This window comes from Quercus robur, chromosome 4, assembly GCF_932294415.1.
Source record: "Quercus robur chromosome 4, dhQueRobu3.1, whole genome shotgun sequence".
NCBI classification, from domain to species: domain Eukaryota; kingdom Viridiplantae; phylum Streptophyta; class Magnoliopsida; order Fagales; family Fagaceae; genus Quercus; species Quercus robur.
In genome coordinates, this window is record NC_065537.1 from 79698934 (window position 1) to 79719212 (window position 20279).

Genomic DNA, 20279 nt, shown 5'->3' on the forward strand with positions numbered 1-20279 from the left:
TTCGAGCATGGGAGGCGGACTTCCATCCCAGTACAGCCAAAGTTACGACTACGGCTGTCTGGATAAGATTGGAACAATTGCCCATTGAGTATGGGTATTGCTACTAGTAATATGGCAGAATTGGGAGAGGTGAGTCGGGGTCTCATGTTGGCGTGGAATTTGGGTTTCAAATTTATCCAACTAGAGCTTGATTATGTGATAGTATTATCTTGGTTAACTACTTTAACTGACAATTTTCTTCCTGTTGTATTTCCTTTAATCTGTGATTGCAGGAGCCTTATGAAGCGAGCATGGGTGGTACAGGTGCGCCATGTCTACCGTGAGGCCAATGAACGCATAGATATGTTAGCGAAACGGGAAAACCACTAACAGCAACTTTTGGCCATCTATGACACCTGTCCCAATTTATTATACCACTGTTTTGTAATGGATATAACAGGCCTAGCTAGGGATTAGTAGGGTGTGTCCTGTCAAGCTGAATATAGCTACGTTTATATAAACTTTGTTATATTTAAATAAGACTTTCCTGTTTCTACAAAAAAAATAAATAAATAAAATAAAAATAAAAATAAAAAAATCAATCATGGGACTAGGCCAACCTTTTTATTTTTTGGTCATGATTTCCAGTCATACATCAATATTTCAATTTTAACCGTATAGGCCACCTTTTCTCCCCCCAAAAAAAAAAGGCAGAGGCTACCTTTGGGCCAATCTGCAGTCTAAAGTTTCGGTTCCTAAAATTCCTATATAACCCTATGTACTTTAATGTCTAAAATACTACGAGAGAAGTTGTGTAGTATGGGCCTAACAATGTGGAGAATTCTGTACCTATAATAACAGACCTTCACAGGAGCATTTTAGGCCTTCCTAAGTTTTCTGTCCATTAGATTAGCTCTTTACAGTTAACATTGACTAATGCTTCTCTTTTTTTTTTTTCTTTTTTCTTTTTTTGTCTTTTTCTAAAAAAAATTTGCCCTTCTTTTTTTTTCTTTTTTTTTTTTTTTTGTCTTTATATGTATGATTATATGTACACTGTTACCTAATGCTTTCCTGCACGTAACCGTCGATATCAACCCATTACAAATCTTTTGTGTCATTTTTTATATTTCACTTTATACTTAATTAATTACAGTTTGTCACATATTTAAAAAAAAATAACCAAAATTTAAAATAAGAAAAATAAATAAATAAATCAGACACATATTAAAACATAAAGCAATCTCGGTATCAATCAACCTAGTAAGATCAAGATAATTCATAAAAAGGAAAGAGCTAGTCCTAGTGTGTGACACACTCATTGAATCATGAAGCACATTTATATTGTTTGGCTCCAAACATATTTAAATTATTTTTTTTCAACTTATTACATAGGGATTTATAAGTCTATTTATTATTTTATTTCAACAAGTTATATGACTATACATAGACGATCTCTTTAATTGCTACAATATGGATTATAACTGTATGTTTTTAGACCCCTTAACACAAGTTGTTTAACCTAGTTATTTAGTCAAGTGATTATTATTTATGTACATTTTTAGACTCCTTAAAATACAACCAGATTAACCTAGTCAATTAGTCAAGTGATTACTTAGTCAAATTATTCAAATCTAGGTTAACACAAATATATCATATCATTGTAAAGTGCGGAAAATAAATAACACAACAATATGAACCCAGGAAAACCAAACCGGTAAAAAACTTTAGGAAGATTTAACCTAGCTATCCTCAAGGTAAAACAGATCCACTATAAAGAATTGCAGTTTACACAATAGCGACTTAGACCACTAACATCTTATTGCTACCTTGAGTAGGAAACTTACTACCACGATCACGTGACAGCTAGTCCACGGACTACTTCTCTCTTGGATTCATAGCAAGCACAAGTACTCTCACTTGTGTATCTTTAAGCTTTTTATGCAACAACCGAACTGATCATCAAGCTTTTGACATAGTATATGTGAAGGCAAATACCTCTAGATCTCACAAGAGATTCACATACAGAACATAAACAACAACACTAAAATGTGGCTAGGGTTTTTCCTTTTATACTTAAAGCAAAACATAAAACCCTACACGTCAAACGGGCTTGGGCTGAGTTGGAAATTTCTACAAAAAATCAATCTGCACGAGCTTCGATCGATCGAGCTAGGCATATTTCCATAGTAAATCCTGCAGTACACTCGATTCCAACTTTACACATAAACATACTTTAAGCAAGTCTAAAACAAGACTAAAAGTTTTGATCATGGTTTGCCAACATTATAAAATGAAGTTCTAATACATTTAAACCTAAAGTCTTAGAACCTAACAAACTCCCCATTTGGCAATCTGTGACAAAACACAAACTAAACAAAATGCTCAAAGTTTACAAAATCAGCCCATTACAATAACATTGCCCAACAAAAACAAATTCAACCTAACTACTATCTATTAGTTGCAAGTGTAGATAGCAACACGATTGAATCAACCTGTATATTCCTGTAACACTTAACAAACACACAAACGCATGTGTGAAAAATACAAGTAAAACAAAATAAATTCTTGATTTCACATAAACATAAACTACAAGACATATATCATGAATAACCTCATAAATATAAAATCGATAATCAATGTAGCACAATGTGAAACAAGAAACAAATATAAATACATCATAGTATCTCCCCCTATCATAGACAACTCAAATAAATCAAAATACATCATGAGCCCAAAAATATAAATATAAGATGAAGCACCTAGATACAATCTAAAGCTCCACTGCTCCAAAAACAAGAAAAACTCCCCCTATTGACAAAATCTCCACTCCCCCTATCAACAAAATCTCCTATCCATATGTACTCCCCCTTTTTGTGACGAATTGCCAAAGGGCAATCACTCATCATCAAAAGGAGGTGGTGGAGGTGACCGTTGAATACTCGCCAAATTTGCTCTTAAGGACTGAAGCTCGGCAAGTACATCCACCAAAAGCTGACCATGAGCCGCCTGAATGATCATGACAGTCTCTAACATACGATGAATGTCCGAATCATCCAAAGTAGAAGGTGGAGGAGCAGCAGCAACATTCGAATCCACATACGCATCAGCAGCCGGATCACCTGTAGGAGGAGGAGGTGCAACACCCAAATAAAAACAGGAAAGAAAAGAGCATGAGTAGAAGAACTACTCCTATGAACCTCAACCAAAGAACGAATGAAAAGATGAGGAAAACTCATAGAGTCTGTGACAAAAGCATACAAAAATGCACATCTCTCTAAATGAATAGTATGCAAATGAGAGATGGGCCAGATAGAATGGCAAGAAATCCGGAAAAAGAGATAATGAATCTAAGTCAACTTGTGAAAGGTGATCTGAGAATCAGAACCCCACTGGATAGAAGATCCAATAAGATATGACATAATGTCATCTAGGGGAAGAGACTCATCATAAGGATAGACGGAATGCTAGACCTTAGGCACCCCAAGAGCAGAGGCCACTACCGTAAGAGTAATGGTGTACTCTTCACCCCCTATCCAACTCTTCACATACTGAGATTTGGAATCATTGGAGTGGACAGAGAGGTTCGAGTAGAACTCTCTGATCAAGGTAGCCGGTGGAGATGATCAACATCCAACAAAGGCAACCAACCCCTACGCTCAAAGTTTTTCCTAATCTCCGGGTATAGCTCATCTAAAACTACTTTCCGCCCAGCCCACACATTCCTAAGAATGTTTAGCTTCTCATACATCTCCTAGTTTTTCTCACCCAGAAACTGCTCATTATCAAAGGTAGGAGAAGAAGAAGAGGTGGATGTCCTATGGGCTCTAGTCTTCCTAACCATGATTCTAAAGATCAAAAAGGATAGATAGAAGAAAGGCAAAAGACAAAAGAAAAGAAAAACCCAAGGGCAGACTGCATTAGACACAATTAGAGAAAAAATAATATAGAAAATAACAATCTATATGATGCATGAACAGAATTAACACATGATGCATGCTCTAAAGCAATAAGAAAAATTTCAATTTCACTGTAAAATCACAAAATTGGCTTGAGCATAGACTTTATATCAAAAAATCCCAAATTTTGAAAACCCACTTTCACAAATTTCAACAAACTTACCAATTGATCATTACACAAGATAGAGAACAAATTATAATGATTAAATTAATCAATCTAATAAGCCAATTTCATCAAATTATGCTCAATTAAACAAAATCCCCAATTCGGGTAGTTTCAAGCCCTAGAAAATCCAATTTTTCCCAATTCTTCAAATTGATCAAATTAAACCTTAAAGAACTTGTTTACTATCATCCAACAACAAAAACCCATTGATCAATTTTGAAAGAAAATAGCTAGAACATCAAAAACCCCAAATTTTATGTAGTTCGAAAATTCTCCCTTAAATGCATGAAGAATGAAAAGAAACTAAAAAAGGAAGGGCAAAAAGGTCTTACCAGCCTTAGAAGTCAAAAACCCTTGAAGAAATTTGAGGGAAAACGACAAAAAAATGTGCTTTGAGCCTTGACCGATCAAAGAGAGAGAGAAAGAACTTTTGAAAAAGTTTGAATAGGGACAATCACGTGAAAAAATTATGTTTTCAAAAACTCTCTGAACGATTTTCAATTGATCGAAAAACAAATTCGATCAATCGAAAATTACATTCGATTTTTAGACCCCTTAAAACACAACTAGATTAACCTAATCAATCAGCCAAGTGATTACTTAGTCAAATTATTTAAATCTAGGTTAACTCAAATATATCATATCATTGTAAAGTGCAGAAAATAAATAACACAACAATAAGATAACCCAGGAAAACCAAACCGGTAAAAAACTTAGAGAGGATTTAACCTAATTATCCTCAAGGTAAAACAGATCCACTATAGAAAATTCAAATTTACACAATAGCGACTTAGATCACTAACATCCTATTGCTACCTAAAGTAGGAAACTTACGACCACGATCACATGACAACTCCGAATCCACGGACTACTTCTCTCTTGGATTCACAACAAGTACAAGTACTCCCACTTGTGTATCTTTAAGCTCTTTATGCAGCAACCAAACTGATCATCAAACTCTTGACATAATCTTGATTCTTGATAACTCTAAGTATATGTGAAGGCAAATACCTCTAGATCTCACAAGAGATTCACATACACAGTATAAACAACAACACTAAAACGTGGTTAGGGTTTTTCCTTTTATACTTAAGGCAAAACATAAAACCCTACACGTCAAATGGGAGTTGGAAATTTCTGCAAAAAAAATAATTTGCACAAGCTTCAATCGATCGAGCTTAATTCTCGATCGATCGAGTCAGGCAGATTTACACAGTAAATCCTGTAGTACACTCAATTCCAACTTTACACATAAACATACTTTGAACAAGTCTAAAATAAGACTAAACATTTTGGTCATGGTTTGTCAACATTACAAAATGAAGTTTTAATACATTTAAACCTAAAGTCTTAGAACTTAACAACTTAGATAAATTATTCAGATCTAAGTTAACACAATAAAATCATATCATACAAATAATGCGGAAATATAAAGAACACACGATATGATAACTTAAGAAAACCAAACCGGTAAAAAACTTGAGGAGGATTTAACCTAACTATCCTTAAGGTAAAACAGATCTACTATGAAAGAATTAAAATTTGTACAATAAGACATAGACCACTAACATCCTATTTGATAGGCCAAAAATGTATTGACCCCTTGTGATGAATTAACTTAATTAATTAGTCAAATTAATTAATTAATTCAATTTGCATGCAACAAGCATGGTAGCACAAATAAATCACCAAATAACTAAATACAGCGGAAATTAAATTGATACAGTGATTTGTTTACGAATGGGGGAAACCTGCACGGCAAAAACTCTACCGGATGATTTTAAGGTCACCACTTTCGAGAATTCATTATTATCATAACAAACGGTTACAAGTAAAGGAATCCCAATACTTTATACCAACCTACAGTTGAAGCCTTTACCCTAATACCCAATTAGACTTGTTCTGTAGTGACAATCTCTCATTTTCAATGCACGGCTCCTAATACATGACTAACCAATTCGATGCGCAGATTCTAATACTTGGCTTACTCACCAGCTTGAGAAAGATGTTGGCTGTAAATTTTTTTAGTTCATCACACGATGAAGATCATGAAACTACTTGGTTACAAAACCCTATAATGTACAAACACAACAGCTTCTTCAAGAAAAAGATGAACTAGGGCAAACTCTGTCTCCGATCACAATTTGCATGAACGCAACCTTTGACTGCCCTTAAAAAAATCTTTATATATGTTTAAGATTGTGAAAAAAGAAAACCTAAATATGTATTCACGGATTGGATTGAAATTAGCTCTAAAAAACTGAATTTCATAAACCTCGATAGATAGCTTATCTGTCGAGATAGCTTATCTGTCAAGATAGCTATTAAGCATCGAGTTTCAGCAGCTTTTTAAACCTCGATAGATACTAGTTGTCGAGTTTTGAAATCCAACACTTTTTCATTTGTTTCTTGGACAGATTTGCATGGTTTTAACACTTAATCTTGAAACTTTGTTCTTTGAAGCATTAAACACATCCTAGATCTACCCAATTACAAGTAAAGTGTGTTTTATCAAATGATTAGCCAATTCTATATTGGCATATGTTCCTAACATCAAATCATATATGTCCTAACACTATTGCTAATTCGAGTAGAAAACTTACTACCACAACCATGTGACAGCTCCGAGTCCACAGACTACTTCTTTCCTTGATCCACTGCAACCACAAGTTGTCCTACTTATGACTTTAAGACTCCACTCAAAGGTTTTGGATCTTCTTTAAGTTCTTTATGCAGTAATTGAAGCAATCACCAAGTTCTTAACCTGAATCTTGATCTTGATAACCCTAAGTGTGTATGAAAGTAAACACCTTTAGATCTCACAAGAGATTTAACACATAGCACATCAAAAAGACTCAAAAACTTAGCTAGAGTTTTTCTTTTTATACTTGGAGTAAAACATAAAACCCTACACATTATATGGGCTTGGGTTGAATTGGAAATTTTGCAAAAAAATAAATCTGCACGAGATTCGATCGATCGAGTCTAATTTTCGATCAATCAAGCCTTGCATATTTAGCCCAATAAATTCTGCAATCACTCGATTCAAATTTTACAAATAAACACACTTTGAACAACCCTAAACCTAAACTCTATGTTTTGATCATGGTTTGTCAACACATTACAAATTGAAGTTCTAATACATTCAGTTCCTAAAGTTTTATAACCTAACAGAAACAAAATAACTCTAACATGTCTAGAGCTAAACCTTTTCGACTGCATGGTTTTTTTTTTTTTTTCTTAACAATCTCTATCTACTTACATAAGCAATGTGCAGTAATGTATTCATCCAAGGAAAAAGAAAGTAGCATGCGGTAGTTAGGGCATCTCAAATAGCCTCTCTAAAACTATGTTTGGAGAGCAAACCCACAAAAATTAGCTCCAACAACCTTTTCAAATTGTAAAAAATAGAGTAGATAAGCTACAGTACTCTCCACACATGAAAAGTTACTATTGCTCTTCAAATGAATTTTTATGACTAAAATATTCAACTCTCTCTCTCTTTTTCTGTGCACATTAAGAATAAAGAATAAAAATAATATTTAAATGTAATAGAGAATAGTTAGAGAGTCTGTTGAAAAATGTATTTGAAAAAGTAGGTAAGTAAAATTGTTTGCTCTCCAAACAGAGTGAAAATTTGACTAAGTTGCTGAAGATGCTTATGCATATGCTCAAGGCCCCTTAAGTTGAAACTGTAAGAGGAGACCTGACAACCCATCCTTAGTCAAATCCTTTCAATAGTCTCGATAAAGTTCCATTCCCTTTATATATATATTTACTAAAAGTTTATTCAGTCAATATACATTTTTTTTAATTAACAACTTAGAGTATCCACAGCAGTGAAGTTAAAAATTTAGCAATTTAGCTCTACCAAAAGTTATTTTATCTATTTTACCTACACACATGCTACAGTAGTGGATCTATTTTAGCTTTCAACATAATAAAATAATATAAATATCACAATAAAATAATATATCTACTACAATAAAATAATCTATCTCACTACAATAAAAACACCACAAACCGATCCACCAACACGGCCAACCAAGAACAACCGCCCACAACCACCCAACAACAACCACTGCCAACCAAAAACAACCGCCCACAACCACCCAACAACAACTAGCAAGCCAAGAACAACCACCCACAACCACTGCCAAAAATTCAAATTAGTCAAAAACTACCACACAAATCACCACCATCAACATAATTCCCAAGCCACCACCACCATCAGAAACCCAACCCACTCCACTGCCCATCAAAACCCACTGCAAAACACACTGAAATCCACTTAAACCCATTGTGAAACAAATTGAAACCCACTGTAAAACCCAACCCAACCCACCGCCACCAGCCACCACCGCCCACACCCAGTGCCACAGCCACCGATGCCCATTGCCAAACCCATCGATACCCAACCCACAAACCCAAAATCAAATCACAAACTCAAACCCACTTTGAAATCAAACACAAATTCAAACTAAAATCCCTTCTTTTCATGAAACCCAGAGAAACCCATGAAACCCAGAGAAACCCACGAAATCCGCGGCGCTCTTGAGTTCGATAAATGCAGTGCCGGTGGAGCTTGGATCAATGATGAAGCTTAGGTCGGCAATGGAGCTTGGATCAGCGGTGAGATGGAGGACTAGGCTTGTCGGCGTTGGGTGAGAAGTGAGATGGAGGACTGGGCGAGATGGGTCAGCGGCATGGGACGGCAACGTGGGCGATGACGATGAAGATCAACTATGAAGATCTAGAATAGATCAGCGAAGCAGAGAGTAGATGAGGGAGAGAAAAAAAAATGAGAAGGAAAGAGGAAGAAAGAAGGGAAGCCAAAGAGAGAGAGAGAAAAAAGAAAGAAAGAAAGAGAAAATATTTTTTTAATGGAGGAGGAGAGAGAAATTCAATAAAATAATATATATATATATATATTTTAGCTCTCATGAATAGTGCACATCTATCTATAGATGTGCACTGTAGCAATGGAGTTAAAAATTATAGATTTAGCTCCACTGCTGTGAGTATGATTTTGGGGTTTAAGGAGCTAAAATATAGCAATATAGCACCACTGCTATGAGTGCTCTTAGGCACACATATCTATCATGCCAATAAATAAATAAATAAACTTAGGCAAGCATGATGCATCTATTGAAATAGAGGTATGGAAGTCAGATTTAGGCAATAATGAATATCTTGATGGGAATGTACACAAAATTTCTAGATTTGTGAGATGCAACAATAAAGAAAAAATATAGGCTAAAAAAAAGTAATCACACACAAGACAGTATTTACGTGATTCAGCAATTTACCTACATCCACAGAGTTGTAAGGATTTCACTATTCTCAAGGAAAAATACAAGATATGATAGTATAGTTTTCTTTTACAAAAATAACATGAAACCCTAATTTTTAAAATAACAGTTTTTATATCCTGCGCACAAGATTCACAACAGGTTACAAAACAAGCCAAAAAAACTTTCCGCACGTATCTAAAGAAGAAAAATCAATAAAATGAAACCAATAAATAGTGTGTTGATGTTGTAGATGATCTAGTGTTGATGTGGGTATTGTTGCATCAATATCCCCTATCCTCTTCTACCATCCTTTCAAATTTTGGCAAAATCAAATTATGAGTGACTTTAGTGATTGAAAGAATAGCGTTGACATTGTGGATGATACAAGAACGTAATCACTTATATCACTATCTAAATATGTACTCTAGATCCTCCATGTGATTAAGAGATAAACATTCCAACACTAATTAGTACTTGTAATTTGAGTTTAGAGAATATGTTACTACCATAAATACAATTTATTATGAAAACTTGATATGGTGACATTCATTATCAAGTAAATAATTCCATCCCATTAATTTCAATGGTACCATCCTCCATTCAAGTAAATAGAACTATATCTTTTAGTCCTTGTAAATTTGAGGGGATTAGTTCAGTTTTTCATTAGACAAATCAAACAATTTAATCATTTTCATCATTCTTATCATTGAACCTAGATGTAGGTGTTGCAAATACATTTATATGTATACTCAACAATAACCAAGTCTTGGTTTCAAAATTTATATTTATAATCACATGCCAAACATCTTCGCTTGCTTGATCACTATCTATACTTGTGTATTCCAAACACGTATTAATAACAAGGATTAAGAAGTAATTGTGCAAGTGCTATTATATGCTTGGGTTCGATGTTTCTTATCATATGCACGATTAAGGACTAATAGGCATTCAGCTTGATGATGAAATTTAGGCCTGATAAGGTTCAAAACAACTCGGAAATTTGAGTTCAACCTCATTCGAAAAATTAGTGGTAATCCCATTCCAGACTCTAGCTTGTCTTGCATGTTTCTTCCAGCACCATACATTGGTTTATTCTTCGTTTCTACATATAAGTGGTACAATGTGGAGCCACTCTCAGCATATAGCTTTGGACCCTATACATAACAAACCCATTATCAAAGATTTCGGCCAAAATAAATAATAACAGCAATAAAAAGTAAGAGGTAATCACAGCAATATTACATGTATATAAGTACCAATATTACCTACACATATGAAGCATATACATGAAAGCTTTGCACTCTAACCCTGGTTTTTTCATGTAAATTAAAATTTTGATCCTTCAAATATAGAGTATGTACAATTTTGGTTCCTTAATTTTAAATGTTCTAATCCAGTTTTTTAAATTTTAAAAAAATGGTCCTTGTCTTTCTTTTTCTTTTTTGGCAATTTCTTATTTGCAATTTTAATACCTTAAAATATACAATAATTATCTTATACATCTGACATGTACATCATCTCTCTCACAACATATAAACCTGACATACTATTGAAATACATATTGTGAAATAGAAGACACATATGTGATATGTCGAATGCATAAGTTACCTTTTCTAAAATATTCGGTTTAGTCTTGGTCCCTTAAATATAGAGTGACTTAGAACTACAAAAAAGACTAATGGTCTGTTTAGATGGAAGAGGGAAGGAGGGAGAGTGAAGGGGAGTAAAATAGAGTTGGCTAAAAATAAACTAATTTTGTGCTAAATCTCCCTCTCTCTTAATCCAAACGAACCATAAGTAAATAAATCGTTACATTTGTGAAATGTGAGGGACTAAAATTGAACTCTTGGCCAACGCTTCATAATTCCATAAAGAGTTTTTTTTCCTTGTGATGCACCTAAAGCCCATTTTGGCCCATGGATTTCCAAAATTTCTGATCTAAGTTCACAATAAGCACCAAACTTTTAGGTCCAAGAGAGGTTAGCTTTCCACAAAAGTTAATATTCCAATAAATATTAGTTTCAAGTTGTATATACAATATAATGTGTTTATATATATATAATGCAACTTTTTGTTAATGTTACACTCTTCCATATCATTTTTTAATTTACAAATATCTGATAAAATTGTTCCAAATTCCAAAATAAATATTGTTCATTCAAAACTTAGTTGCCATGTTCAAGAAACAAAGAGTTCAACTCATGTAGATAAGAAAATTTATGATGTCTTGGATTTACTTACATATGACATTGCGAAAGTGAGGCGACCAAATGACATTTCCATTATTGGAGGATTAATGTGAAGGCCAAAGAGCTTGGACTTGTTATCAATCACTAAATTGATGGTACAATTGTAGGTGAGTATTTTAGTTGTAACACCTGAGGCATCCACTCCTTCCCCTAGCACAAATTGGCTAATTCCTGCAATCTGCAACATGTATTTATTACACATAAGAAAGAAGTGAATATAAATTGTACCTTAACATATTCATGTCTCATTAAGTTAATATTAGCTCTTTTTATTATTTTATTTCTTTTAAGTTAAAAATAAAATAAAGACAGACACATCAATAAAGAAAATTAAAAAGAGTATGATTTTGAATAAAATAAAATGAAGAAAAAGAATGCATATGACCAATTCTAACTAATTTGTTGAGGATTTCTAGTTAACTCCAAATTTTGGAATAAAGACTTTGGTGTTTTTGTTACTATGTTTGACTTATCTACTTATGTAAAACTTTTTAAATTGTCAACTTTCTCTCTCTTTTTCATTTTTTATTATTATTTTATTTTACATAATGCTCAACTAGACAAATAAAGTAAATAGAAATGAACACCTAGCCAGTCATTGCTTAGGCAAAGTAATGATCTTAGGCACATGGACTGCTTTGTGCTGTGGAACTTGAACATTTTTATGTTTCCCTTTGGGCTATTGCAACTTTAGTCAATTCAATCATGGGACTAGGCCAAACCTTTTTTATTTTTTGGTCATGATTCTGGTCATACATCAATGTTTCAATTTCAACTGTACAGTCTACCTTTTCTCCACAAAGAGAAAAAAGAAAAAAGCAGAGGCTAACTTTGGGCCAATCTGCAACCTCAACCCTCAGTACAAGTTACCCATCCAGTCTAAAGTTTGGGTTCCTAAAAATTCCTTTATGACCCTATACTTTATTGTCTAACACTAATGAGACAAGTAATGTAGTATGGGCCTAACAATGTTGAGAATTCTGTACCTATAATTTCGGCCCCTGATAGGAGACATTTTGGGTCTTCCTAAGTTTTCTGTCCATTAGGTTAGCTCTTTACATTGACTAATGCTTTTTTTTTTTTTTTTGGGTCTTCATATGTATGATTATATGTACACTGTTGGCTAAAGCTTTCATGCATGTAACCAACAATATCAACCCATTACAAACCTTCTATCCCATTTTTTACTGTCCATTTTATATATACTTCATTAGTTACAATTTGTCCATGTATTCCAACCAAAGTTTAATATGAAAAAAAAAATAAATAAATAAGTAAACCAGACACATAATATACCACAATTTTTTATTTATTTTTTTTTTTTGGTTGAGAAACAATATATCACAATTGATATATCACAAAATGAAGGGAAAACATAAAGCAACTCAGTATCAACCAACCTAGTAAAATCAAGAAAATTCATAATAAAGAAAGAGCTAGAGCTAGTGTGTGACACACTCTTTGAATCGTGAAGCACATTTATTTTATATAGAAACAAAGTTTGGCTCCAAATATAATTAGAGTTATTTTTTCCAACTCATTACATAGTGATTTATAAGTCTATTTATTATATTATTTAAACAAATCACATGACTGCAAATAAACGGTCTCTTTAATCACTACAATCATGGGTTCGAACAAAATAGCTCCAACATGTTTGGAGATAAACTTTTTTAATTGCATAGGTTTTTTTTTTTTTTTTTTTTCCATCAATCTCTATCTGCTTACATAAGAAATGTACATTAATGTATTCATCCAAGGAAAAAAAAAAAAAAAAAAAAAAAAAAAAAAAAAAAGTAGCATGTGGCAGTTATGCATAACCTCAAGGTCCCTTAAGTTGAAACTGTAAGGCTCCATTTGGTTGGAATGAAAATAGGAGGGATGGAAAAGAAGAAAGGAAAATAGGGAAGAAAATGATATTTTCTCTTGTTTGATTTAGAAGAGAAAACACAAAAGATGAAAAATATTGGAGAAAAAAATCCACCCAGGCCCATAAATTTTTATCCTCCCGATTTGGGTGGAAAATTGAGAAGAAAAGAGAGAAAATGGGAGCTTAGCACTTGAATTACATATTTTCCCCTCCAAGTTACTGTGTTATATGTAAGTTTTTTCCCTTTTTTATTTTACTATTTTATTATGGGAACTTGCATGAGCTTGTGAGTCAGGTCATTGACGCTGGTCTTTTCTTCCTTTGTTTTCCTTCTTTCTTTCTTTCTTTTTTTTTTTTTTTTTTTTTTTGAAAAAAAAAAGTTTTGGGTTCTTGAACTTCTTATCCTCTTTTTATTTTATTTTTTTAATGAAGAAATCATTCATACATATTTTTTTAATAAAAATATAATGTATTATTTTGTTTTACCTAAATTGGATATAATGGTAACTTTATACAAACTTTATTTTCTATCCTCTCACTTTTCTTCTCAACCAAAGAAAAGAGTTTTTCATCCCTCCACTTTTCTACCTTCCCATCCAAACACATACGAGAAAAAACTAAATCTTTTCTATCATCTCTTCATTTTCTATCCTCCCACTTTTTCACTCTCCTAATCAAACGGACCCTAAGAGGAGATCCGACAACCCATCCTTAGTCAAATCCTTTCAATAGTCTCAATAAAGTTTCATTCCCTTTGTCTATATAATATATATTTACTAAAAGTTTATTCCGACAATACACCTTTTTAAAAAAAAAAAATTAATAACTTAGGCATGCGTCTATCCAGCCAATAAACAAATAAATTAACTTAGGCATGCATGATGCATCCACTAGATTTTAAACTTAAAGTCTCATCATCTAATTTTTTTCTTAAAAGAGAGGTTTTATTTTGAACTAGGTTGACTAAATTGTCTATTAAAATCTATTTACCAAATCATAAAAATACAATAAATAATATAATCTCCTAAATATAGGGTTTGTGTTCATTCAGAAGAGCTCATTTTCATTAATAATAAATTTGGTTTAAAAAATAAACTACACAAAACTAGGATAGAATAAGTTCAAAAAAAATGAATAAACTGTTTTTTTTTTTTTAAATAAAAAGCTTGACATTAATGATCCGTAAGAGAGAAAGATGTAGTACCTTGATGGATAACTTGGGTGGTGGTGGCTCTGTAGCAATGTAAAACACAAGCAATGCAATTCCCAAGCTCAGTATTGCCCTCCAACATATTTGCAAGCAAATCCACAGACATGAATCAGAATTACGATAAGTACAATACCTTCTCCAAAACCCTCTTCCTCTCCCATAATATAATTCTTTCTCATCATTCTCTTCCTCCTCCTCATCGTCATCAACCCCTCCATGATGATCAACAATGATCAAACGGTTCTCACAATTCTCATGAGTCCCGGCTGTCCCATTGCTTTGAACATCATAAGCAATAAGACTATTATTCTTCTTTTCATGCAAGATTAGTGAGTTGTTTGATCCACGAGAGGAAGAGTAGCGTGAGAGAGTGAAACGTGAGGCTTCGATGCTGTGGTTTGGGTTTGTGGGGTTTGTGAGGAAGGTTTCTGAGCGAACTGGGGAGTGGAATGTGGATTCATCAATGTTGTTGGTTCTAATGTCAGTGCTGTTGGCATGGGAAATAGTGGAAGGGCTTTGGACATAGTAGGCACAAGGGTAGGAGTGAAACAGAGCTTCTTGGTCTTCAACACCATCCATTCTATTGTTAGACATTTTGAGAGAGAGAGAGAGAGAGGATGATTTCTCTGACATGGGGAAGGGTCTTAATTAGTAGGGTTTATAAAGCTGATAAAGAGAGGTTGCTTTTTTGAGAGGGTGAGATGTTTGGCTTGGCTTTGAGAATTTGAGCCATTTTAGAGCCAAAACTTTTTACAATAATCTTTTTTGATAATTGTTGACATGTTGTTATTGGGTTATATTAAGATTCATGGTAATTGGTGACATTATGGTATTTGTTAACAAATTATTTTAAGAAATTTTTTACATCACTTTTATGAGAAATATAAAATGTTATCAAAAAAATTAATATTTTTTTTCATAAAAGATTTCTAAAAAATATTTAAACTAATGCTCTTAATACATTCGTTTACTTTTCCTCTTATATTAAAAATGGTATCGGCCATGTGTAAATAATGTTGTGCCAATTACAATTTATCATATCAATAAGTTATTAATGAAACTGTGAAATTTGTTGTCCTTAGCATTTTACTTTCCACTAAGAACTCTAAGGAATTCTCTTTGTAAGCTTTTTAGTACTAGCTAGTACCAATTAATAAAGAGTTTTTATTACAAAGAACAAATAATTCTCATTTCTCATTAAAAGAATATCATTAGTATGTGCCATTATTGTAGGAGCAAAATAGACTATAAACTATAAACTGTATATATGTTCCAAAAGTGATGATATGAGAGCATGGCTATTGACTTATTGTGTGGGGGGGAAAACATGGGGATGATGATAACTAGATAGGGTAGGTTTATCCTTTACTAGTAAGTGACGAAAATAGTTTTCTCCTTCCATTTTAGGAAAAAATGCTTTCAATTAATCACTGAAATTCATTAGAATTACCAATTTCTGGGTTTAGGACATATATGTTTAGTTTAAGTCATTTGGGTTGGTTCAATAAGGTTTAACCAGCTAGGTGAAATTGATGGACCAATTAAATATTATAAAGATGTTCGAATCGTTTTTTATTGTTTATAACAAATAACTATTTAATAATAATAATAAGAATTGAGGATAAGAACCTAAGTCTAGGTTCTTACAAATCCTTTTTATCCAAAAAAAAAAAAAAAAAAGGTTCTTACATATCCAAGTACTCCAAATTTATAATTCAACTTAATGATGCAATCTTTATTATATGGTAAACCTTGTTTGACAATGTTATCATTATTAATAATAATGACCAAAAAAATTATAATATTTTCCCTATTCTTTTGGAAAACAAAAAGCGCACCGCCAAAGTCACTTTAGTTTAGAGTGTGGCCAAGCCATATAAAAATTATATCCGATAATTAAGGGAGAGCCACTTCCCTAGAAACTAGCATATGCTTTTACACCGAATTGTCTCTCTTTTTGGACATCTTAGGAATCATAGCAAAGTCCTCATTAAAAAAAAATTAAAATAAAATAAAATCCTCATAAAAAATTTATAAAAAAAAAAAAAGAAAAAAAAAAAAAAAAAGAAGGAATCATAGCAAAGTAAGCACGCTTTAGCAATTCTTTTCCCTAATTTAGTCTCTTCTCAATTTTAAAGTTATCTTGCCCAAAAAGGTTCATTGATATGTAATGAGTGTACTAATTAAAATACTACCAAAATAAGAGTACTAATTAATTCTTAAAATGCCCCCAAATATGGACCATATCAACTTATCTTACAAGAATGGTTTGTTATAGCTAATTTGTATAATTAGGTTTCCATGGTATTTGATGCCCTTGAGATCAAATTGCACATGCATGATTGAGTTCCTTTATTATTATAAATTTTAAATCCTCATTTATTTAAGAAAATAAATAAACTAAAAAAATTTAAATGTGAACAAATCAATGACATGCTTACATTGTTTGTTAATTAGATTGGGCAAGACTTGGATATCTAGTGTTCTTGTATATTGGATCCGTTCAGATGTTAACATGTGACAAGTAAATGTATCCTAACAAACTCAGTGCATAAAAACACTAGATTCAAGCTATTTCTAATAAGATTTCTATGTAGTTTCAATGTACACTCACATGGATCTTACATGTGGGCCTTAGTTTAGCTGTATCAAATAAAAATGTGCCATTTAATACTTGATGATCATCAAGAGATAGAGACACAGAGAATTAATGAGCAGTATAAATGCAATTTGGGTTTGAATATTGCTTGCTTTTGAAGAGTGGTGATGGATTGAAATACAAGGCTGAGTGACCATACGTGGTCATGATTAAAGGCAATAATGTAAACATGAGGAAATAATCTAATCTAATGGGAATGTATTGCTTTAGCTTTTATGCCAAGAGACATCATGAATTGCACTTCTCACTTCCATCATCACCGAATACATTTCCTTTCTTACGCGGAACCGGATCTTGCATTAGCATAGCTAGGGACCTGCTGTAATTTATTTTCCACTCCTTAGCATGGGGTCCTTAGACTGATCACCAAAAAGTTAACTTGCTACACATGCATAACAGTGCAAAGACTTTTCACTGGAATTCTAAATTTCAGCCTGAGAAATTTAAGGTTGCATACTTTTTTCTTTAATAAAGATAACTTTATTACGACAAAGAAACTATAGAGAGTCCGAGCACATCCTAACTTTAGGAATAAAAACTCGAGAAGGAAGAGAAGAGATAAAAATGAAAATGGATTCATCTCAAATACAAAAGGCGGCCCAATGGGCTAGATTGTGTGTAAAAGAGTGAAAAGTGGGAGATGGGAGATGGGCTTCAAGTGTTTTTTTTTTTTTTTTTGACATTGGGCTTCAAGTGTTGTGTACTGAGATAAGAAGAGAGCAAATATTCTATATTGTGTTTCAAATTACTGTGCAAATCTCACTACTTATATAAGGCTAATTATAAACCAAAGTAGGTACGCGTATTAAAGTTCATGTAGAACGGATAGTACAAACTTTCCTTGAACACAAAGATAGCTAAAGTCAACACATAAAAAGTTTAATATGTAAAAAAATACTAGTAGAAATCATCAGAGTCATCATTAGAATTGCGTAATATTTGGTGACATGAAGGGAATCATTGTGAACATCAAAACTCATTACCTTATGACCATTACCTATATAGTTTTTGGGGAAAATATCTTCAATTAGGTCTCTGATTTGTAATTTTTTGATCAATTTTGCCAATTTTGGCAATTTTTCCTCTTTCTAACTTAATTTCATGCTTGACACAAATTATGACATTTTAGAGTCTTCTAGCTGTCCTAAGAATAGTTTAGGATTTCCTAAGGGTCTCCTAGTAGCCTTGAGGTTTCTTTTCCTAATTCAAATGTATTGTAACTTTCAAGACAATTCAATTTCATCAATAAAAATCTCAAAGAGTTTTTTTCCTTTCCTTTCTAGTAGATTTTGGAATTCTCCAAATAGATTCAAGTAACCCTTGTGGATTTAAGGGTTATCATCTTGAAGCACACTTGTTCTTTTTCATGTGGCTTTCTGCTTGCATAAAATAATAATAATAATCTTAGCGCTTGTTTGGAAGGGTTTATGTCTATTGATTGATTAAGCTTAAAATTAATTGGACAAAAATACAATTTCACTTTAAAATAGGGTTTTTAAAATTTGTGCGTAAACCAAATAATCGTTTTTTTTTTTTTTTTTTTTTTTTTTTAGAAGGATCCAAATAACCTGAATAATTTGAAAATATGTTATGAGAAGCAGATACTTAATACAATGAAGACTAGTCCCTCCAATTATATTTTCCAACTCCCTACCATTTTTAACCAAAAGTGCGACACATGACATTTATTTGATTTGTAAATATTGTATGTCTTACATCTAAATAAAAATTAAAGAGAATTGGAAAGTTCAATGTGAATGGATCCAATCCAAATACAAAGGGCTTGGAACCCACATCTCTAATATAAATCACAAAAGACTACCATTAATTTTATATTTTAATTGATTTAACCAAACAAAAAAAATAGTTCAATGCTATTCTCCCTCTTTTAAAATGGTAACATGAGGTTACTTTATTCTTCATCCCAAAAAATAAGAAAAGGCCACATACTAAAGAACAAAAGCATCAATTTTTTGCATATTTTACAATATTGGATTCTATAATTTACATGACAAAAGAGAAAGGACAAAAAAAAATTTTGTTAATTAACGGAATAACAAAGGTAGCATACTTTAACAGCTAAAGCACAACCAAAAAGTGAAAGTGAAAAATTAAAGTAATAGATTCACGTGAAAATTGCTGTGACTTCTTTCACAAATTTTTTTTTTAAAAGAAAAATTATAAATTTCTATCGTAACTCTTTCTTTTTTGGTAAACAAAAAATAGGGGTTAGCTAAGCTATGTCAACCCCCAAGTAGGGCACTCAGGTTAAAGCCTATCATTTTTTGATGCAACCAATTCTTATGGATGTCCACCAACGAAGGACTGTTGACAATGGGACTGGTACCTAGGTGGGTTAGACGAAGTGCTTGAGCCTTACAAACTAAACCATCTCCCATTAGCAACTTCTATCATAACTTACTACTTTAATATTAGCAAAAGAAATGTTATAAAATAAATAAATAAAGGCATTTTATGAAAAATTTATGTCTCTAAACTATACAGAAAAATATATACAAAAATTAGTACTGATTAAACTTGAAAATTTTGTTAAACTATAGTTATTTGGTAAAAGAAAAGCCTGTACAGCTAAAAACTCATACTATACTAAATAATTAATGTGGATATGATTTTTTTATTTTTTTAATATATATATGTCAAAAGTTTTAACTATTATTGCATAAGATATTAAATTTGTATCCTTTCCTTTTTATTTCCAATTATTATTTATGTAACTTAGAGGAAGAAGTCTGAAAATGTTGACTTTAAAAAAATATAGATAAATATATTTATGATATACATTCATTACACAGCGTCGCTTTGGCCGAGTGGTTAAGGCGTGTGCCTGCTAAGTACATGGGGTTTCCCCGCGAGAGTTCGAATCTCTCAGGCGACG

General features: G+C 32.5%; 1 protein-coding gene and 1 non-coding gene across 2 annotated transcripts; one reads left to right on the forward strand and one right to left on the reverse strand.

The window, feature by feature from the left end:
• Positions 1-10069: 10069 nt before the first annotated feature.
• LOC126723931 (uncharacterized) lies at positions 10070-15368 on the reverse strand. Its single transcript, XM_050427955.1, has 3 exons — positions 14719-15368; positions 11637-11822; positions 10070-10549 (listed from the first exon to the last, which is right to left on the reverse strand). Exons 1-3 carry the CDS (start codon positions 15355-15357, stop codon positions 10262-10264), a joined length of 1113 nt encoding a protein of 370 aa, XP_050283912.1. The 5' UTR covers positions 15358-15368; the 3' UTR covers positions 10070-10261.
• A 4829-nt stretch (positions 15369-20197) lies between these two features.
• TRNAS-GCU (transfer RNA serine (anticodon GCU)) lies at positions 20198-20279 on the forward strand. The gene has a single exon. It is a non-coding gene; the product is annotated as a tRNA-Ser (tRNA).